This window comes from Bos indicus, chromosome 1 (assembly GCF_029378745.1).
Source record: "Bos indicus isolate NIAB-ARS_2022 breed Sahiwal x Tharparkar chromosome 1, NIAB-ARS_B.indTharparkar_mat_pri_1.0, whole genome shotgun sequence".
Lineage (NCBI taxonomy): Eukaryota > Metazoa > Chordata > Mammalia > Artiodactyla > Bovidae > Bos > Bos indicus.
In genome coordinates, this window is record NC_091760.1 from 111,782,279 (window position 1) to 111,804,361 (window position 22,083).

The following is a 22,083-nucleotide window of genomic DNA, read 5'->3' on the forward strand; positions in this document are numbered from 1 at the left end:
AGGGAAAATAGAACTCGCCCAGAAATGCCACTTGCATATGTTGGATTCCTTTTAGTCCTGAGTCACAACTGGCATAAACAAACGCTGGGCCACCATAAGAAAAAGTTGGCCAGGAACTGTCTAAACTTAGAATTGAAATGGAAAGCTCAATATTTGGGATTGTACAAGATGTCATTAGGTTCTGTTTTTATGCCTCAGTTTCTATAACTGAAAATGGACATAACACTACTTGCTAACCCCTTGAGAATTTTGCTCAAGGATAAAAATAGCACTAATTAAGCTCTTTCAACTCCTTGGTTTAAATGTTTACATGAGGCAATCACATAAAGTCAGATTTTAATGGAACAGAATGTTACTCAGACATTTTGATCATTAGTATTTGTCTTTTGTCAAACCCTGCCCCCAAGGTATTTCCATCTCAAAGTAGGTATACATCAGGCTAATATCCTAAGCAAGAGTAACAGTCAAGAAAAATCACAAACTAACATTTTGTGAATGTTTTTATTTCTAAAACTAATCATTATTAAAAGTCAAATACTTTGATCATTGACATTGTCATATGATACCACTTTCCTGCTAAGAAATAAAATTGAAGTACACATTAAATTCATCACATTTACTTCATTAGTGGCCATCAATGACGTATAATCAAACAGGTTTATTAGCTGAATAGACTTGCAGACTTCAACCTGTTAATTTTTTTTCTGTTGTTGACATTAACTGATGTTGTTATTGTTGTGTTTACATTAGGAAAATATTATCTCTGAGTTAGCAAATGGACTTTGTTGGCAATAATTCTGGGGGAATCAAGGATAGGTCTGGTTCTTCCCCATCCTGCCCTCAATGTACTATTAGAGGGGGTTGGTGTTCACTGGTGGCTGTAAATACACTGTCACATTCATGTAAAGATGGTCAGTTCAGTTCAGTTGAGTTGCTCAGTCGTGTCCGACTCTTTGCGACCCCGTGAATCGCAGCACACCAGGCCTCCCTGTCCATCACCAACTCCCAGAGTTCACCCAGACTCACGTCCATTGAGTCAGTGATGCCATCCAGCCATCTCATCCTCTGGCGTCCCCTTCTCCTCCTGCCCCCCACCCCTCCCAGCATCAGAGTCTTTTCCAATGAGTCAACTCTTCGCATCAGGTGGCCAAAGTACTGGAGTTTCAGCTTCAGCATCATTCCTTCCAAAGAAATCCCAGGGCTGATCTCCTTCAGAATGGACTGGTTGGATCTCCTTGCAGTCCAAGGGACTCTCAAGAGTCTTCTCCAGCACCACAGTTCAAAAGCATCAATTCTTCGGCGCTCAGCCTTCTTCACAGTCCAACTCTCACATCCATACATGACCACAGGAAAAACCATAGCCTTGACTAGACGGACCTTTGTTGGCAAAGTAATGTCTCTGCTTTTGAATATGCTGTCGAGGTTGATCATAATTTTCCTTCCAAGGAGTAAGCGTCTTTTAGTTTCATGGCTGCAGTCACCATCTGCAGTGATTTTGGAGCCCAGAAAAAGAAAGTCTGACACTGTTTCCACTGTTTTCCCATGTATTTCCCATGAAGTGATGGGACCAGATGCCATGATCTTCGTTTTCTGAATGTTGAGCTTTAAGCCAACTTTTTCACTCTCCTCTTTCACTTTCATCAAGAAGCTTTTTAGTTCCTCTTCACTTTCTGCCATAAGGGTGGTGTCATCTGCATATCTGAGGTTATTGATATTTCTCCTGACCATCTTGATTCCAGCTTGTGCTTCTTCCAGTCCAGCGTTTCTCATGATGTACTCTGCATATAAGTTAAATAAGCAGAGTGACAATATACAGCCTTGACGTACTCCTTTTCCTATTTGGAACCAGTCTGTTGTTCCATGTCCAGTTCTAACTGTTGCTTCCTGACCTGCATACAGATTTCTCAAGAGGCAGATCAGGTCATCTGGTATTCCCATCTCTTTCAGAATTTTCCACAGTTTATTGTGATCCACACAGTCAAAGGCTTTGGCATAGTCAATAAAGCAGAAATAGATGTTTTTCTGGAACTCTCTTGCTTTTTCCATGATCTAGTGGATGTTGGCAATTTGTCACTCAGTAGTGTCCAACTCTTTGTGACCCCATGTGCTGCAGCCCACCAGGCTCCTCTGTCCATGGGATTCTCCAGGCAAGAGTACTGGAGTCGGTTGCCATTTCCTTCTCCAGGGGATCTTCCTGACCCAGGAATCGAACCCAGGTCTCCCACATTGCAGGCAGACACAGGCAGACACTTTAACCTCTGAGCCACCAGGAAGCCCAACACTAACACTTCTACAGCCACTAACACTTCTCCCTAAATCTGATATAATCTGGTACTTACTGTTTGAAGGCCCAGAGAAGGTATGCAAAATTAAATGATTTGGTATCAAGAGTGTAATTCTTCAAAATCCAATATTCTAGGCAGTGATAGAGGAGCCATGGGTCTTGGAAAAGAATGAAGAAAACTAAGGAACAACCAGCTACTTCTTATTGGTATGTTAGACCAAATACCACAGAGGAAAATTGTATGAGTTAAAACATTTGAAAATTTGGGGGTTTTCCTGGTGGTCCAGTGGTTAAGAATCCACCTGCCATTACATGGGTTCAATCCCTGGTCCAAGAAGATCCCACATTTCTAGGGATAACTAAGCCTGGCATAGAGCCTGCGCTGTGTAACAGGAGAAGCCACCACAAGGAGAAAACTGCACAGCAACTAGAGAGTAGCCCCTACTCACCGCAACTAGAGAAAGCCTGTGCAGCAGTGATGACCCAGCATAGCCAAAAATAATATAGAAATAAAACACTTGCTAAAAATTTTGAAAATTTGTATCAGAATATGTACAAATTTTATGAATAAGAATAAAAATATCTTTGTCATTAAAATAAAATGCCTGACCAACCTAACAAGTTCAAGAAACTATTTAATAGAAGGGTTCAGAAAAAGAATTTCATATCCCTGCAAGAAACTCCTACTTTCCTGTCCCCAACACCACCATTAATTGACAACACTAAGGAGGAAGGGACAGTATGAATTTTCTGGAAAGGTTAAGTTCAGTTCAGTTCAGTTGCTCAGTCGTGTCTGACTCTCTGCAACCCCATGAATCGCAGCACGCCAGGCCTCTCTGTCCATCACCAGCTCCCAGAGTTCACTCAGACTCATGTCCATCGAGTCGGTGATGCCATCCAGCCATCTCATCCTCTGTCGTCCCTTCTCCTCCTGCCCCCAATCCCTCCCAGCATCAGAGTCTTTTCCAATGAGTCAACTCTTCGCATCAGGTGGCCAAAGTACTGGAGTTTCAGCTTTAGCATCATTCCTTCCAAACAAATCCCAGGGCTGATCTCCTTCAGAATGGACTGGTTGGATCTCCTTGCAGTCCAAGGGACTCTCAACAGTCTTCTCCAACACCACAGTTCAAATGCATCAATTCTTCGGCGCTTAGCCTTCTTCACAGTCCAACTCTCACATCCATACATGACCACAGGAAAAACCATAGCCTTGACTAGACGAACCTTTGTTGGCAAAGTAATGTCTCTGCTTTTGAATATGCTATCGAGGTTGGTCATAACTTTCCTTCCAAGGAGTAAGCGTCTTTTAATTTCATGGCTGCAGTCACCATCTGCAGTGATTTGGGAGCCCCCCAAAATAAAGTCTGACACTGTTTCCACTGTTTCCCCATCTATTTCCCTATGTTGAGTTTTAAGCCAACTTTTTCACTCTCCTCTTTCACCTTCATCAAGAGGCTTTTTAGTTCCTCTTCACTTTCTGCCATAAGGGTGGTGTCATCTGCATATCTGAGGTTATTGATATTTCTCCCGGCAATCTTGATTCCAGCTCGTGTTTCTTCCAGTCCAGCGTTTCTCATGATGTACTCTGCATATAAGTTAAATAAGCAGGGTGACAATATACAGCCTTGACGGACTCCTTTTCCTATTGGAACCAGTCTGTTGTTCCATGTCCAGTTCTAACTGTTGCTTCCTGACCTGCATACAGATTTCTCAAGAGGCAGGTCAGGTGGTCTGGTATTCCCATCTCTTTCAGAATTTTCCACAGATTGTGATCTATGTACTGAGCCTCACAGATACATCATATCAGGATGAAAGATGCACTGCCATGGCTCCCACACTCCAGGTACTCGGAAGAAGTGAGACTCCCGAGCTGACAGACTGCAGTCATGAAATTTGGAAGCAGTTATATATATTTCTGGAGTCATGAGAATTTTAATTACAGCTTGATCTTTACGGCTATCCATTGACTTTTCTATTACTGTCCACTTACCAATTTTTACTTAGGTCTTGGAATTAAAAACAACAGAATATTTCTAGCAGATGTTGCATTAAGGGGCCTAAGAAACAGAACAGATTTCAAGCAATAGCTGCCATTATGGTAATTACCGAGGTCAAGATAAAGCTGTTTAAACTTTTTCACAATGAAGCTACACACTGTAAATATGAACTTTTATTCTGATTCAAACCTAAGCTATAGCCTTAGACAGAGAAAAATCCACATCGCCCTGCATATTCCATGACCTCATTATTCCTTTTGCTCTCTTGCCTCACCTGACTGAGTCTCAGATGCTAGAGAAAGTAATGAGGATGTAATGCTTGATACTTTGGTTTCCTTTACTTGGCCCTCTTCTGCATAACATATTTGCATGATACATGTGGTAGAACTGTATAATGGCCTCTAAAAGATGTTCACAGCCTAATCACTGGGAACTTGTGAATAATGTTAACTTATGCGGTAAAGGGGACTTTGCATGTGTGATTAAGTTAAAGATTATGAGATGGGGTGATTATACTGGATTATCTCGCTGGAACCAATGTTGTCTCAGCAGTGCTTATAAGAGGGAAGCAGGAGGATCAAAGTGAGAAAGAGGAGATGTGCAATCTCTCCAGAAGTTGGAGAGAGGTGCTTAGAAGACAGAGGAAGGTGCCGTGAGCCAAGAAATGCAAGTGGCCTCTGGAAGCTGGAAAAGGTGAGGAAATAATTTCTACCCTGCGGCCTCCAGAAGGAACAGAACCCTGCTGACAACTTGGTTTTAGATTTCTGGCTTCCAGGACTGTGAAAGAACGCATTTGTGTTGTTTTAAGGCACTAACTTCACGGCAGTTTATTGCAGGAGCAATAGGAAATTACTGCAGTATAAAATGCCCAGCTTTGCCACGTCTCCTTCTAAATTACTTCCTGTTTTGAAATAGGACTGCAGAAAGTCCTGATGAAGACCTTAGGAAACATCTGGTGGACTCTGGAGCCCTCAGGCGAACATACACTTGCTTCTCTGGTTAAGGAATGATTCTGTGTTTTTATGGACTAAGATACCCAAGCCTCCTCATTTCTAAAAGATTGCTTTTGGAAAAACTGTATTTGAGTGTAATTGAAATCTTGAACTTCTTCTTTAGAAATGAAAGATAAGCCATTATTGAGTGAGAAGTTGTATGCTAGACCCTGAATTTCCCAACTCCCACTTTCTATCTGAGCCTCCTTGAACAGTTTGCTTATTTTCTCTTCATCATAATGGAACAACTATGTTTTCCATTAAGATGAAAACCCTCTGTGATCAGATGAAGATATCTTCTGAGCATTTCCATTCTTTTCAGTAAGTGCAAAAACTCCATAACGCAGAAGTGCTTATTCATATAGACGTAGAAAATGGAGAAGGAGTGACTCAAAAGGTCTATTTTCATCAAATGCCTCAGAGGAATTCTTTGCTGGTTTTTGTTGAGAGAGAATAGCATTCATTAAAGCCATGTTGTTTACGCAGTTGATTTTTATAACAAGCTTGTTGCTGTGGTCTCAGGCCAAAGACACTAACAACAAAACCCCATAACACAAAAACCAAGTTTAATGTGGAAATTCATTTCAAAGAAATGGAAAAGAGGGTGCCTTAATAGCATATGTTCTTCAGGGAAAAGCTCACTTTTCTTATATAAGAGCTCTGTCAAAGCAGATGGGCCTTCCAATAGATAACAAACTCATCATGGAGAACACTATGCTTGGAATTTCCTGCGGTTAAGTCCCTTCAGGGATATTGTCTTGGAGGATGTTAATTACTAATACAGAAAACTTTTTCTGCTAATAAAGCTAGTCACGCACAGTTGCTTTTACATTAAAACCTGCTAGATTAAAAGAATCTCTATAAGAGCATATCAAAAGGCAAATAAATCATATTGCAAGCTGTTAGTTTTTCTATCTAGATACTCAAATGCTATTGAAACTTACATGTCAGAATTAACCTTTTTCATATTTCTTTAACCCAAGAGATTTCAACTGTCACCATTAAAACCTTTAGAGCATATTATCTCATAAGAGTTGCTACATATCAGCAGAAGGATCCTCCATTATTCAAATAAATGGGTCAGAACATTTAAAAATGTTTCAGAGCAATTTTTTCAAAGATTGGCTCAAAATGTTAAAATGTATTGTTTTCTTCTAAAACAGTAAGCATAACAATGGAATGCAGACAAGGGGACAGAGCATGTTTCTGTTATTAGGTAATCTTATGATTCTGTACTAAAAAGTCTAGAGCTACACTTGGAATTGTATCCAGCTCTGGATGGATAGAGGCTTTAGGTGAGAGTCATAATTGCAGCTGGGCATCAGAAAATGAAGTATAGGAGGAGGAACCATCCTAGAAATTTGAAGGCTGAGTCCTAGTAATGGTTTTCAAGTACCAGAGGACTTATGAAGCAGATACTTATAGCTATCTCAAGACCCGGGTTCAATCCCTAGGTTGGGAAGATGCCCTGGAGAAGGGAATGGCTACCCACTCCAGAATTCTTCCCTGGAGAATTTCATGACAGAGAAGCCTGGTAGGCCACAGTCCACGGGGTTGCAAAGAGTCAGACACGACTGAATAACTAACACTTTCATTTTCCTTTCAACTGAGGACAAACCAAGAAGCTTCCAATGCAGCTTGAAAGGAGCTGAATTGATCACAAGGAGGAATTTTCTCATGGTGAAGTATCTTTTCGACTTGGATCATTTAGCAGCAGAACAGTCAGGCCAGGAGAGCAGGTGCTGGGACCAGAATGGGAAAGACTCTCCTCCCCAGATATCAACAGGAGGTTGGGAGCCTCCAGCATGACATGGTGCTCCCCATCTTGCCTCACTGCTGTGCCCCTGCTTTCTTGCCTCTCAATTTTCTATTACCATTTGCAGCCTGACTTTTGACTATTAGGGTCCAGACGACAGACAAGAATTCTAAGAGCCTTCACTTTATTGCTTCCTCGAGGATTTCGGAGCTTACTGAATGATTCTAATTCATAGAAAAATGAGCCAAAATTTTTTTTTCTTGACTGCTGTGAAAGGAGATTACACAATATTTCTTCAGGGGCCTTTACAAGTAGTTGCTGCACAGTGCAAATTGGAAAAACAGGACAGATTTCTCATGAGAGCTGGACCAGATGGCCTGTGTGAGGACTCTCAGAGTCCTCCCTAGTTGTCGATTCCAAGAAAAAAAAAATCACTGCTGGGCTTCTGTTTTGGTTTCCAATCTGAGTAACTGAAAATCAACCTGCAAGGGTTTTTTTAAAATGCATTTTGATTCTGAGTCTCAGGAGCAAGTTTTCAAAGTAATCTCAAAGCATGGAGGAGAGTGAAGTATGTTCAGTGCTGAATGCCCTAAGGAGCATTTCATATCCAGGATTGACATGTATTCCTGTCCTATCACCTGCGCCCAAGGGTTTGTAGATTTCTTTCTGAGACACCAGTTATTTAGAAACTGTAATACCAAGCACACTGTCATCTGAAAGTTAATTTATGTTCAGCTTCAGAATTAGTATAAGTAGAGAGCTGCCCCAGGGGCACTTTGGGGTCCTCACAACTCTGCAGGAGACGAAGGAAGCTGGTCTGGCTCTTCGAATGCACAGCAGGGCTTTCCTTCTTCTAGAGATAAAAGCTTGAACTGCAGACTATGCACATGTATAGAAAGGAATTGTCCCTTCTAGAAGTGTTTCATGCTCTGTGCTTCTTTCCTGTGTTAAAAAATGGGGCATGATCAAGCAGCTACCATGTAGAAGCTAACAGAGCATAAGGAATCCTGCTCTTGGAGCCAGGACCTGAGTTTGACCTTGACCCTTTCATCAGCTCCTTGAGTAACTGTGATCAAGGAACTGGTCATTCTGCATAAAATGATGTGACCGAACTAGATGGAGTCTGAAGTTTCCTCAGTGACAACAACCACTGCTAATTCATTTATTTCTGTGATTATATAGGATTAAAAATTCTCAGTATTGAAGTGGAAATTTGAAAGACTTTTTTTGGCCTTAATCCTTCAGTCTCTATCACTCTTATCTTCTAATTCTGAAAAGAGTGGAAAACTGGTCATAGAAATATTTTTAAGCACACAACATAATTAAAATTGCAGCATCAAATTATTTTTTATTATTTCTGATGACTCCCAAAATGGCTTTGAAATTCTTATAAGGAAATGGATGGATCAATACATGTGAATTCAGTTCTTCTCATAAACTGGTATTCTCTTTTTTTCAAAACAAAAGTTGTGAAACATACTCAAAGAAACCAGGAGTCCTATACTTTGATCAATTCACTGGACCCAAGTCTCATCTGTTCATGAATTCATATAGTAATGACAAACTACGCATTTGATGAAATTAATTTAAAAAATCAAAGTGAAACTTATGAATCTGATTTCCCTTTTCAATGTAATGGAATTTTTTCTCCTCCTTCTCTCAGAACATTTCTCAAATTACCACAAGTGCAAATGTTTACAGAAATTTTTTAAAAAAAGAATTTCTATAATGAGTGCACGTCCAAAGAGGGTCACTGAATGGATTTAGGATTAAGGGCTCCAAATATAGTAAGCCAACTGAAGATCTCAGCTAGAAAACAAGTTCTTTCTGGAAATACTTGGGTAGATTCCTTTACTTGTGCATGTGTGTACACACACACACACACACACAGATCGTGCACACATACATTTCCAGAGCTGCAGACCTGGAACTACGTTTGCCTACCAGTTGCAGGAGGCTCCCTCCCCTCCTACCATTTTCTCACCATCCCATGGATGCCAGACTTCTGGCTGATGACTTGCAGAGGTGGAATAAACTCTATGAGACTGAATCAGCAACCAACTTTTAGGAAGGTTTCTCCACCTACCCCATTTTCATCATTTTGCTTTGAGGAAGAGAGGAAAGCCCACACCCATGGGGTGTGGATAAGTGCACATGACAATGGCATTCTTTACCCGCTCTCCCCCAAAACGGCATTTTAAATATCCAAGCTGCTCTCTTCTCTGGACTAAAATCAAATATCTCTATTTGAAACAGCCACAGAGCTGGCACTTCTCCCCTTCCTCCTCTTCAGCCCACCTATTTCCTCCCACTTTTCCCCATACGGAAGCTCACAAGCATACACACACACTCACACACACTCAGTGCTTTTTACGTAATCAGCTGACAAGATTGATCTTTCACTTCAATTGCTTTGATTCAAAATCTGCCCACCATTCGTGGGAGGTAAAGAACTGTGGATGAGATGTGTGCTTTAATAAAGAGGCTAGAGGAGGAAGGGCCTGAGAAAGGCATCTGGTCCGAGCCTTTTTTATGTAGTCTTATTTTTATAGGAAAATAGAAAGTGCCTTGAAATTCAACATAAATTCTCTTGTTTCAAACTTACAACTCTTAGATTTTTTTTTTTTTTTTTTTGGAACAGCTGCCAGATTAATTTCTTCTTAATAGAACTTTGTAACCAGACACCTTGTTCAAAAATCTGAAATGATTCTTCACTGCTGATGTTCCCCTTACATCCAACTCCTCTTTGCCTCTACAGGATGCCCTCTCACCACTTCCCTGTATGAACTCTCTGCCCTACTCCATTATTTCTCAGGACTCCACGCACAGCCTTTGGGACAGGCTGCTCCTCTGCTGCAGTCTATAAGATCTCATCCTCCTTTCTGCTCATCTTGGTATTTCTCCTTTCTCAACATCAAGCTTCCCTGATCTTTCTCATGAAACCTCTCCCTAACTCCTACAGCCCCTAATGAATGATGGCTCCTCAAACTATAGCAACAATTATTCTTTGTATCACTTAACATGTGCAGCCTTTTCATGCAGGTATCTAGCCACATTGGGCCTCCCAGGTGATGTAGTGGTAAAGAATCTGCCTGCCAATGCAGGAGACACAGGTCCAATCCCTGGGTTGGGAAGATCCCCTGGAGGAGGAAATGCAACGCACTCCAGTATTCTTGCCTGGGAAATCCCAAAGACAGAGGAGCCTGGCAGGCTACAATCAATGGGGTCACAGAGAATTGGACATGACTGAGTACACACACCACACCACCATACTAAACTGGAAATACTCAAGAGAGGACCCTCAGTCTGTATCCCCAGCATTTTACACAGTATCCTGCATGTGTGGTCATTCATTTTCCAAGCATTTATTGAGCAGTTATTATGTGCCAGGTGCCAGGTTAGACTCTGGGGTTATAGAGATGAGCCAGAGTCAAACCTCAAGCTGTTTACAGACTAATGGGGAAGATACAGATGCAAATGGATAATAGCAACACTACATGATCAATAAATTCCATAACAGAAATAAGAATCAGATGCAGTGGACGCACTAAAGAACAAGTGTTTAGTGCTGTACGGGGTGCAGCCAGGCAAGGTTTCACAAAGAAGGTTAGGCTAGAGTTGGGTCTTAGAGGATGCATGGTAGCTTGCCTAACTGTCTAAAGGAGGTAGGAGAATCCCAGGGGTAGAAGGACTAGCATGGAAAATGATACAGAGGCATAAAAAACCAAGAAGATCCAGGGTACTATAAGGAATTGCTGTCTCGAGTAGGTACTTCTGATAAAACCAAGTTGTCAGAGATAAGAACAGAGTAGTGACTGTAAAGCATGCTGAATGCCAGACCATGAAGGATCTCAGGTACCATGCTAGGTAGCTGGGATTTTATCCCTTGAGCTACAGAATGGCAATGAAGAAATTTGGGAATAATTCTCTAATCTGAAGTTATCTATGATGACAATAACCCAATTGTCCTTCACTCAATGAATGGTTAAAAAAATCATGAAACATCCTTACCATGAGCTACTACTCAGTAAGAAGGAATGAACTATTGATACACACAATCTGGATGAGTCTCAAGAGAGTTATGCAGAATGGAAAAAGCCAATGCCAAAATATTACAAACTGTATGATCCCATTTATATAATGTTCTTGAAACAACAAATTATAGAGGATCAGCGACTAGTGGATGCTAAGGATTAAGGACTGCCAAAGAGGATGGATGTGACTGTAAAGGGGTAGTATGAGGGAGCCTTGTGGTGATGAAGCAATTTTAATGCTTCATTGTGGTGGCAGTTATACAAACTTCTACATGTGGTTAATTGCACAGACATAGAAATACACACACATGAATACCTGATAACCAGTAAAATCTGAACAAATTCTGTGGATTGCAGTAATGTCAGTCTACTAGTTTTGATGCTGTGCTATAGTTATACAAGATGTTCTCAATGGAGAAAAATCATTTAGTTACATAAAAATTCCCTGTACTTTTTTTGTGAATTTCTGTGATCTATAATTATTTGAATTAAAAAATTTAATAATGACAAAAAAAAAAGGTAAAATGGATTGACTCCAAAAAAGGAGAAGTTTTATAGTGGAATTAAAGATTATTGCTCAGACAATTTCCTTCTTGTAAATAATTCTCTTAAGAATTTCAAAGCATGTTTTATGCAACTATATAACACAAAGTTATATTGGTACAAATGTATATGTTACAAATAATACTTTTTTCATGAAATTGGGTTCATTGACATTCAATTTGTTCTGGAACTAAAGTAAAAATTTTGGAATAGAGGAGTAGCTTATCAGCACAAATGTGCTCAAATATGAATAACAAAAGCTCTGAGATCACGTCAATCACTAGTAGCTGGATCATTCTAAAAAAAAAAATCTTAAAAAAAACACCCAATAAATCAATTAAACAAAAGCAACCAAAAAAAGCTGGCTTAATTCCTTTTCTGAGTGATTTGCCTTTCTTAGGATAAAAGGTTGATGTATGTATCTACCTCTATGTGATACCCATCACATGTATATATATCATGTAAACATCTATCATGTATACCTGCAGAGTGTATATCAAACTCTAACAGTGTGATGAACTCTAATATTAAAAATATATGCAAAACTAAGATAAAGGACCTCTTATGTATTAATAAGGCACAAGTATAAAAACTATAAGAAACACAATAGTCCTGTATTATCTACACACAAGATAGTTCCCAAGATAAATGTTAGATGGAATTTTGTTCTCTTGAACTTACAGTGACATTTGAATAGCAGATTGCTCTGGTGGATTTTTTTTCTCACCATTAGCCTTGAAACAATAGTTAATTTTATGCAAGATTCTTGCACAATGCTGATGTGAAGGTAAAAGTGGCTTTGAGTATTCTTGCAAAATTCAGGTGTTTCATACAAGTGTATATTAATTCTTTCTAAAGTCCCAAGTTCATGAGTTTCTGATTAATGTCAGGTTGGCAATGTCAGGATGGAAATTATAAGCTATGAGTTTTGCTTTAAAAGTCATAAGGTATTAAATGAGTAGAAATCTTCTACTCAGGGTTGTAAGTAGGTCCTCAATGGCCAGGTAGCCCCCTACAGCAAGGCTGGAACCTGAAAGAAGTCCCTGGGATGGCAAATAGATGGCAGATATGGGCACAATGACTTGTGCCCCAAGATGCAACCATAACTGAGACGGTAACCTCAAAATGGACCAATAGGTTGGTTGAGGTCTGACTATGAACCCCAAAAATACGACCTTCATAAAAACATCTTATAGTATAAAATTATTATGTATTTGTGAGTTTGCTTATTCATGGTCTGTTTTCATATGAATGTGAACCCCAAACCTTATCTGGTTTCTACACATTTGCGTACCCATTTCTAATAGGGTTCTTGCCACAGAACAGGTGCTCAGTAAATATTTGTTGATTAAATGGGTATCTCTTCATTCCATAACATTTTTTTGACAATTACTGAGTGGTAAGCACTTTAAAAATTCTGACCAATGCTATGAACCCTCTCCTCAAAAATATACACAAAGACAATATTTTTACTTTCTATAGGATTCATGGATCCCAGTTAAGTTGTGCCAATGGAAATCATTTTCAAGGATGAGAATATTATTATAAACACAATTAACCACTGATTTTCCATTCTAGTGCCTTCAGGCATTCTCCTGATTGTTTACCCAAGCCAATTACCTCCCCAAGTCTATGGCATTATTTTTTAAATTTTTTGCTACATTATTAGTAATAAATACTTTTTGCATGCACAATATATTTTAGTGACATCAATGCCAAAAAATATAACTAATAGAATATTTCTATCATTTTTATAAAGTATATTATAGTCTCTTTCCCTCCTACTTCTGTCCCTCCCTACTTCTGTCTTTCTCTTCTTTCTTTCTCCAACCCTAAGAAAGTCTTAGTGTACATTTGGCATAATCTCCTGATCTCTTTCCTGAAAGGTCACTCTAAGTAGAATTTGAAAGACAAAGGAGTTAAGTCACACTCACACACACACAAAACCACCTGCCTGTCATAGATGGAACAATTCAGAATAAGAGGGGGAGTAGAAACCAGGTAATGTCCAGTCACCATAAACAGCAAATACTTCAAGTTGTCCTGAAGACTGCAGATTGCTAGCTTTTTGTCAGGAAAGAGCTGTCCTTAGTTGGTAGTAATGAAAGATGCCCAAGTGAATCTTATACACTGAGCTTCTGGTGTGTATTATCATTCAAACTGAGCTGAGCTACATTACCAGAAAAACCATAATGGCAATCTCCTGCTTTCGTAAGAGGAAACTCTTCCAATACACTAATTCACAAGCAACTATGAAACTCTGCCACAAGAAATGAAGGGTGTTACTATTTATCCCTTCTGGCTTACAAAAAGAGAGCTCAAGGTGCTGCTGAAGGCCACGGTTCAAATTACCTCTGCAGTCTGCTTTAACCCTGAGTGTACCATTCCCAGGGGCCCTGCCCAAGAAGGCAGCAACTCCTCTCCATCTCCATCAGAGCTGCTGAAGTGCACCCGGAGCAGTATCGTGGCCACGGGGCAGAGGCTGGGTGTGTGCCACAGAAGCAGCAATAGAAAATGCCAGTGCACTCAAGACTGCAGTCCTAGTTACCAACCTGTCATGGGGCCCCATTCTCCACCCTGGAAATATCAAGAAAAGCAGAGGTCCTCACACCAGTGATACTTCAAGGAGTTGTCTGGAGTTAGGCTGCTTGCACTGTACCGCAGTTGGGGCAAAGCGCTTTAGCTATAAATTTTCAGTCAGTCTACCCCATCAAATTCAAGGCTTTATTTCTTAATGGCTCAAAAATATACCAAAACAACAGGGCTTGCTGTTTTTTCAATGAGATTCCCTGTTAACTCTGCAAAGAAACTTTTTTCAAGGACAACTTTTATAGAAATTGGTTTGAATGCTTATTTCAGAATCCCCACAAGGAAAACCTAGTCTTAAGTGTTCACGGGAGTTATTTTAATTGCATTAAGTTCCTTTCATCCTAAAACCTGGTTCCTAACAAAGATGAAGGAAAGTTAAATATAAATAATGGACAAAGTCGTATCAGCAAACTAGAATCACCAAAGCCTTTGGAAAACGCATCATAAGCTCTTCTCTACATCTGCAAAGACTTTCAGAGACAAAAACCACAGGAGTTTTAAAGAAAGAAAGTCAGAAAGATTCGGCACAAAACAAATACAATGAGGAGGCAAGAGTCACAGAATTGAATAATGAAATTTTCTACTTTTCAGATTTCAGTCATTCCCTATTAAAGAGAGCATCAACTATTACCAGGAAGATTTCCAGCTCTGGAAAGCAGCATAGAGGGAAGGGGAGATTAAAAATCTATGAAGAAATCAGTAATATTACAACAATTGACTTTTTCTCCATATTTCATAAGGTCTGCACTGTATTTCAAGAATAATTTGGGTTTAAGTATGTCAGTGTTCAAACTAACTTACCAGTATAGGTGTTTCTTCCCTGTAACAGAACTTCCTTAAAAGACTGCCCAGCATTTGTCAACTTGAGCTTTCAAAAGATAAATAAGAATACAGTACTAGATGGAAAACTATTTTTAATAGTATAATCACAGAAACTACAGTCTGTACCATAAAATAGGACAGGCACATTTGCTCTTGAAAAGCTACTCTAATCTCAATACCAGTTTTCAGCTGCTGTGTTATTCTCTGAAGACGAAATTCATACAGCTCTTAAGGTGTTCATAACACTTTAGAATATACAAAATGGGCCACAGTTTTTAAATCCTATACATAATACAACACCACACAACCACCTTGGGCTTTCCACTTTCCTAAGGAAAGGCACGTTTCCTATTTTAAAGACACCTGAAAATTCTAAATTATGCAGCCCACCAATAAGTCAGTCACTTTTCAAAACCGCTGAATTGTCTCCACTACACCTGTAATACAACACAGAAACCCGGGGCAGAGGGAATCTTAGCAATACGTCCATACCTATATTTCATGCCAGTCTGCTTTGCAGTGGACTCTTTGAGAGAGATGTGATGCTGAGGGGTGAAGGTCCCTAGGCTGCGAGCGATGATAGCAACCGTGCGGAATTTGGCCCGGGCTGCGTTCACCACATTGGGGGCGGTGGAGCTCTGCTTGCTCAGAAGTCTGTCCTCACCATTCCGACTCTTCAAATTATGCTCGGTGCAGGCTATGGAGACTTGCATTGCTTCCCCGGGCACCGCGCGGTCCCTCTCAGAACCCCAGAATACAGGCAGTCAGGAGAGATCGAGCAGTTGGGAGGGTCTGCTCGTCTTTTAACCCCTCCTTGCTCCCTCTTCCTCGGAATGCCGGCAGAGGAGTCCTCGCGGCTGACTTCAGAGTCCGGGAAAGTGGCAGGAGTGGCTGCGGTGCAGGACAGAGTCCCAGACACCAACAGAAGTAAACAGCCAGCCCTTAAGTTGTCACAGCAGCTGGAGCGCGGATCAGGCTCGCAAATCTTCCCAGGCAGTAATCTCGCTTGATTAAACAGCCAAATCCATGTAGTCGGGAGGCTTGGGCAGACGCCTGGAGCTAAGCATTCGTGCTGACTGCACGCAGCCCTGGCAGAGGCCCGTCCGCCGTGTCTGAATGCGGGTTCGCCTCTGGGCGATGGCTCAAATCCACGCAGGCATACCGCAAGATGCGCCGCTAGCACCCTCTGGACCAAAGGCAGGATGCTCTACTGGCGCGTGGAGCATCCCAAGAAGCAGCTAATGGCAAGCCGCTCCCCAGGGACCGGTGCTCTCCATCCACTCAGGCTGTCAGCTCCCTCCCTGGCCCACTCCGGGAGGTCCTAGGAGCTCCTCAAGACCCCTCCCCATTCATTTTCAGGCAAAAGCCTGGGTCATTGAATCCGTACCCACACGGTTTGCGGCTGCATGGAGGAGCAGGAAGGTCCCTTTAAAGAGCTCCTTGCCTTTGTGTGCGAGGGGAAAGCAAGAATCACTTTCACCAGACTCTTGCTGTAATAGAAGCTGGAGGGCTGCTTTTCAAGAGGGACTCTGCCCAGACTCAGACCAAATTCTGCTGCAGTACAACAGTTGGAATGGGGGAAGGAAGGATGGGGGTGCTTATGCCAGAGAACATGCCAGTGAATTAACACGTGAATACTCTGTGACTGGTTTGTTACAACACAGCTTGAAATCCCTGTTATTAGCCTTACCAGCATTTATTTCACATTTGCATATTACTTACTTCTTAAGCAAATTAGTTTGAAGTTTACTGAAAAGACAGTGCAGACTTTTCGGTCAAGTAACTTAACTTGCTGCAAAATCTATTCTGGCTCACAAAGGAGGGTGAAGGATGGGAGAGGAGGCAGCAATTTAGTGCACCCAGAAGGGGGCTGCACTAGCTAAGCAGAAGGTCCAAGTCACCACCCAGAAAGGTCCAGGGCATGTGACTGGGACTATGACCAGCTGGTGAGGACAAGCATTATCTCCAGGTCAAGGGTAGGCAGCAAGGCATCTCCTGTCTTCTCTGAATGTTCCTATGAGGCAGAAATATTGCCTGGTTCAATATCAGATTCAAAGCAACTCCTCAGTAAGTGTGATTGAACCAAACCAAGCAGCAGGGGGCTAATAATTTATCTGTTTGAAATGCACGGCAGTCAGAGCTTTTTTTTAGATAGATATGCTTGCAATAAAACTGTGGGGCTTCCCTGGTGGTCCAGTGGTTAAGAACCCGCCTACCAATGCAGGGGACAAGGGTTAGATCTCTGATTCTGGAAGACCCCACATGCAGGGGAGCAAAAAGTCCCTGCACCAGAACTACTGAGCCCGCGTGCTGTGTAACACCTGAAGTCCAAGTGCTCTAAAGCTTGTGTCTGCAATGAGAAGACTTGCAATGAGAAGCCCGTGTACTGCAACAAAGGCCCAGTGCAACCAAAAATAAAAATTTTTTTAATTAAAATTTTTTAAGTTTTAAAATTAAAACTGCACCTTCTGCAAAATCAGCTCTCTAAAGGTGGTTCCCAACAGAAACTGCTGTCAAGAAAAAAGGAAGTGTTTAAATCAATGATATTTGTAAGCACCATCTCCATATTAGGCATTAGAAAGAAATGTGGAGAAAAAAATGAAGCACTATCCTTCTCAAGGAACTGGCAACCTGGATGGGAAGAATAAGGCAATAACCCTTAAAGAGATTAATTAAAAAAGTTTGAAAGAGTGGTACGGACAGCAAGTACACTAGAGTTAAGCAGGAGAGTGATTATAGGAGGCTAGAGAAAGTTTTTCATTTTGATTTATCCTGTACATTTGTAGTGAATCCCTATTATGCACCTGATTGTTTGTTGCTGGGATACAAAGATAGCCTAGATGCAGGCTAGACCTCCAGAAGCCCGGGCAGCCCTCAAAGACTACAGAACTTTGCCTGGGACATGAATTTGATTAGCTGGAGAGGAATAAGTCTGTCTTCCCAGAGACTGGCTGGGGTGAGGAGAACATACACTCTGGCTGTGTCAATGTGACATATATATATATATATATATATATATATATATATATATATAGCAATTCTGACTACTTCTCCCCAAATTAAGTTGTATGAATGAAATTTTCAAATCGAATACATACCTATTTTGAATTTCATTCCAGAGATGAATCATAATGAATCAAATCATAACATTTTATAACCTGCATATAAGGTTTATATGACAATGTGGAATCTCATCCTCTACCCTCCATGCTCTTCCCCCTCCTTATTTAACAAAATAAATATAGTGCCTACTGTTTAGTGGTTGGGAAGTGACTTTAGGAAGAGGTAAGTATTGTGGAAAGGGACAAATGAACCTAGGCTGCCTTCTTTTTACCCTCAGCTGCAGGGAAGTAGCTCCTGAAGCAAAATTTTGTTCCCTGGAATAAATAACAATGGGCAGAGAGGAAGCAGACCATTAGAACTTTTCTTTTTTTCACAGTAAGCTGGCTCATCGGGAATAACCAATGTGAATCAGGAAAAGAGTCAAAGTGAGAAGAGGAAGCAGTAGGAGGAATCAGAAAGAACAGCTCAGAAAAGGAGGGAGAGGCAGAATAAAGCAGCCTGGGAAGCAAGACAGAGGAACATGGTGATCACCACAGAGGGATCAGGAGCCAGTGGCTCCAGCTTGGGCACAGGCTGAGGGGGAAAAGGTATGGAAAGGCAGCTCAGGACTGAGGTAAGAGAGCTGCCCATTCTTACGGAGGAGGGACAGTGTGTTAGGGTGTGTGAGGTCTGGACACTGTTAACTGAGTGGCTTTCAGGTTTGCCAAGAACTAGCAGAGCAACGCCTGAAAGCATAACCAAAACCAGAACAGGGACTAGGTTATCAGAATAAAACATGCAAGGCAGAGAGAGCACTTATGAGTCACTTATTTATCCCCCAGAGGACAAAGCAAGGCGCCTTGTTCAGAGCAGGCCTTCCATAAATATTAATAATCGAGAGAAGATGATAAGGAAGCTAAGTGAGAAAGAAGGGAAGAAAGGAGAAAGAGAGGGTTATGGGGAAAATGCCAAAATTTTCTATAAACTTGAATCCTTAAAAAAAAAGAAAGAAAGAGAAAGCCCTGCATATTCTAGTTTTACACAGCCTGCTCACTTGAAAGGCACCAGTAACTGCCCCACATTCATGTCTGCACCTCTTGTGTGTGGACAACTGTCCGCCTTTAGTACCTGCCTCAAAGAGAATCAAAGGAGCAAGGCCAGAGGAATGCTCACACTGCAAGCCTCTTTCTGGTTGCCTGCAGTGAGCCTTTCCAGATCTAATGCTACATGGACTTTCTGGCAGCCAGCCAGCAGCCTGGTGACATACCCCTAGCTGTGCTCACCCTTCCCAGCATTAGCGGAGCAGTTGGTCTCAAGGCCCGGAAATTAGATAATGGTTGCTGGGAGAATGCTCTTTCCTCATAAGTCTGTGCTAATGGGTCACATGCTAATTAAGCTGGGAAAATTAGATTTCAAATGTATACCTTTCCATGTCACACAATCAGATCACAGGATCCTCACTATTATTATTTAGGGTTCAAATAAGACACACAAATGGTGATGTAGATATATATGTAGCTATAGATGTATCTATTGCTATGAGTGGAATTGGGTCCCCCCACCCAAACTCATATGTTAAAGTCCTAACCCCAAATAAGTACCTCAGAATGTGACTATATTAGAGATTGGTTCTTTAGAGAAGCAACTGAGGTAAAATGAGGTCATGAGGGTGGGCCCTAATCCAATCTGACTGGTGTTCTTATAAGAAAAGGAGATCAAGACACACACACAGAGAAGATTATGTGAAGACACAGAGAGAAAGAATCCACCTGCAAGTCAAATAGAGAGGCCTCAGAAACCTGCCCTGCTGATACTTTGACCTTGGACTTCTAGCCTCTAGAATTGTGAAAAAATAGATTTCTGTTGTTTCAGTCACCCAATCTATGGTATTTTGTTATGGCAGTCCTAACAAACTATAGTTGTTAATATTGTTTTTATTTTAATTTTTATATTATTGGTCAAGATAAACTATTGGAATTCTCTGAAGAAATGCTCCTAAAAGTCATTAAAAGACCATGATGGATATCATTATCATGCCACTCCACAATTCTAAGCAAATATACAAATGTACTCCAAGGAAGAACTCCAAATTTATTCCTTTCCACCAAGTCATGAAGCCTCTGCATGGTGCCTCTTGATACAAAGAGGTAGTGGTCTTCAAGACACTTTTAGTACTTGTTCTTAATGATCTCCTTATTTGGTGAACTCACCCTATTAAGACTTTGCTTTATTTTGAGCATCTGTAATCAATAACCTCAGAAATGTCATGAGGCAATGGAGAGAAGCCTGCACTGGCAGGCCTAGCCCTGGTTGCAAACCCAGCTCTGTCACTTTGCCTGTGACTTTGGATGTCTTTATCACTTTCTATTCTTTCTTTCTGTTTCTGTTCTTCCCCTGAAATAGAAGAGGGATGTGCATCTACTTCCAAGACCCTCTCTTGTGCTATAAGATTCCATGAGGTTCTTTTACAGAGAGATGTGAAGGTTGCAAAATTACATAGAGTCAAATTATCACTTATTCTGCAATTTTGCCTGGGTCTTAGCTGGTCTGTATTCATTACCTGATATTTGGGATTCTATACTGTTTATGTCAAAGGGTCACTGGGTCATGGTGAGAGAACTGGTTGGGAAGAGACCACAGGCTGCTTAACTCGCATCCTATCTTCTCATGCTCATGCATAGCATCTTTCTGGTAACATGGAAGGACTCTAGGATATGGGGTCAGTTGGAGCTGGGTGTGAATCCCAGCTCCACTGTGACCCTTCTTTCTCATATGTCACTGAGTGGGACTTTTAACTTCCCCGTGTCTCTATCCTTATAGAAAACTAGGTGCCCGAACATGCCTCTTCGAATGACTGTGGGAATGGCATGAAACAGTGCTTGAACCACAGCAGACACTTGATATCTCAGTATCCATCTCAATTTATTAATAGCAAGGTTATTGGGAAGTCATTAATCTCCTCACAAACAAGCTTACCCAGAGACCTCAGCAGTCACCAATATCAGTGACACTCACACAGCACTTCCTATGTCCCAGGAACTCTTAGGAACACTTCAGATATATTAGTTTACTCAATCCTCACATAATCCCAAAGGGAGATGCCATGTCATCAACTCCAATCTACAGGTGACAAAATGGAAGACACAGAGAAGTTAAACAACTTGCCTAAGCTGACACAAGCTAAAAACTGAGATCTGGGATTTACCTCGGGGTACCTGCCTCCAGAGACTTGGCTCTTAACCACGTGCATACTACTCCTCACTGCAAGGACTTCCTGTGAGACAGGATTGAAATAGTGCCATTTTATGACTATAATTTGAAGGAAGTCCTAGTCTTATTATGAGTGAGGGAAAGAAATTCAATATTGAAAGTCTAAAAATTTCAAACAGTTAAATAAGCCATGCCTGGTAGCTTTTGAGTATACTGTTTAATCAACCTTTCCAAATACTTCATAATGCATTATTCTTATTATGCAAGCAAAAAACTTTTTCCCAATTACCTGGCAAATTTTTGATTGATTCGATTTCCCACAGATAAAGTCAGAGCCAAATGCCTTGTGCTCAGTCTGCTTAGAACTTATGCTTTATATTCCATTGGAAACCACAGCCCACAGGATCCAGGAAACATTTAAGTATGCAGCCAGGCAAAACTGGATTCATTCAAAACAGAAAAGAATCTGCTAATATGTGAAGAATCTTAAACATGCAAATGTACAGATGGCAAGCCACTTTATGTGCCTATTATTTGTGATTAAAAGAGGAATTGTTAGGATGTAAGTTTCCTATTTATCGGAAATACTTAACACGTGGGTTTGAAGAACAAATTATTACATTCTGACAAGTTGAACCAGCCATGAAAATTAGCATGGGCCCACATTTGCATAGGCACAGATTTTAGAATAATAAGTAAAACTGAAAGGACAAACTGAAAACACTCAAGGCTATGCTAAATAGAAGAAACTTCCAGATGTCTACTCTTCCGCTTCCCTGGAAGAAAAGTTTCAACAAAGAACCCCTACTAGGAC

The 22,083-nt window shown here is 40.9% G+C and overlaps 1 protein-coding gene across 2 annotated transcripts in view; it reads right to left on the reverse strand.

Moving 5' to 3' along the window:
- The window catches only part of KCNAB1 (potassium voltage-gated channel subfamily A regulatory beta subunit 1), a 443,860-nt gene that overhangs the window by 275,580 nt on the left and 146,197 nt on the right, over positions 1-22,083 (reverse strand). Inside the window, exon 1 of one of the 2 annotated variants that reach the window (XM_019960426.2) lies at positions 15,510-16,569. The exons of the other annotated variant lie outside the window; for it this stretch is intronic. Within the exon in view, the coding sequence (XP_019815985.1) occupies positions 15,510-15,730 (221 nt within the window). The 5' untranslated portion in view covers positions 15,731-16,569. Of the gene's footprint in view, positions 1-15,509; positions 16,570-22,083 lie in introns of those variants that run through there. 2 annotated transcript variants of the gene reach the window in all.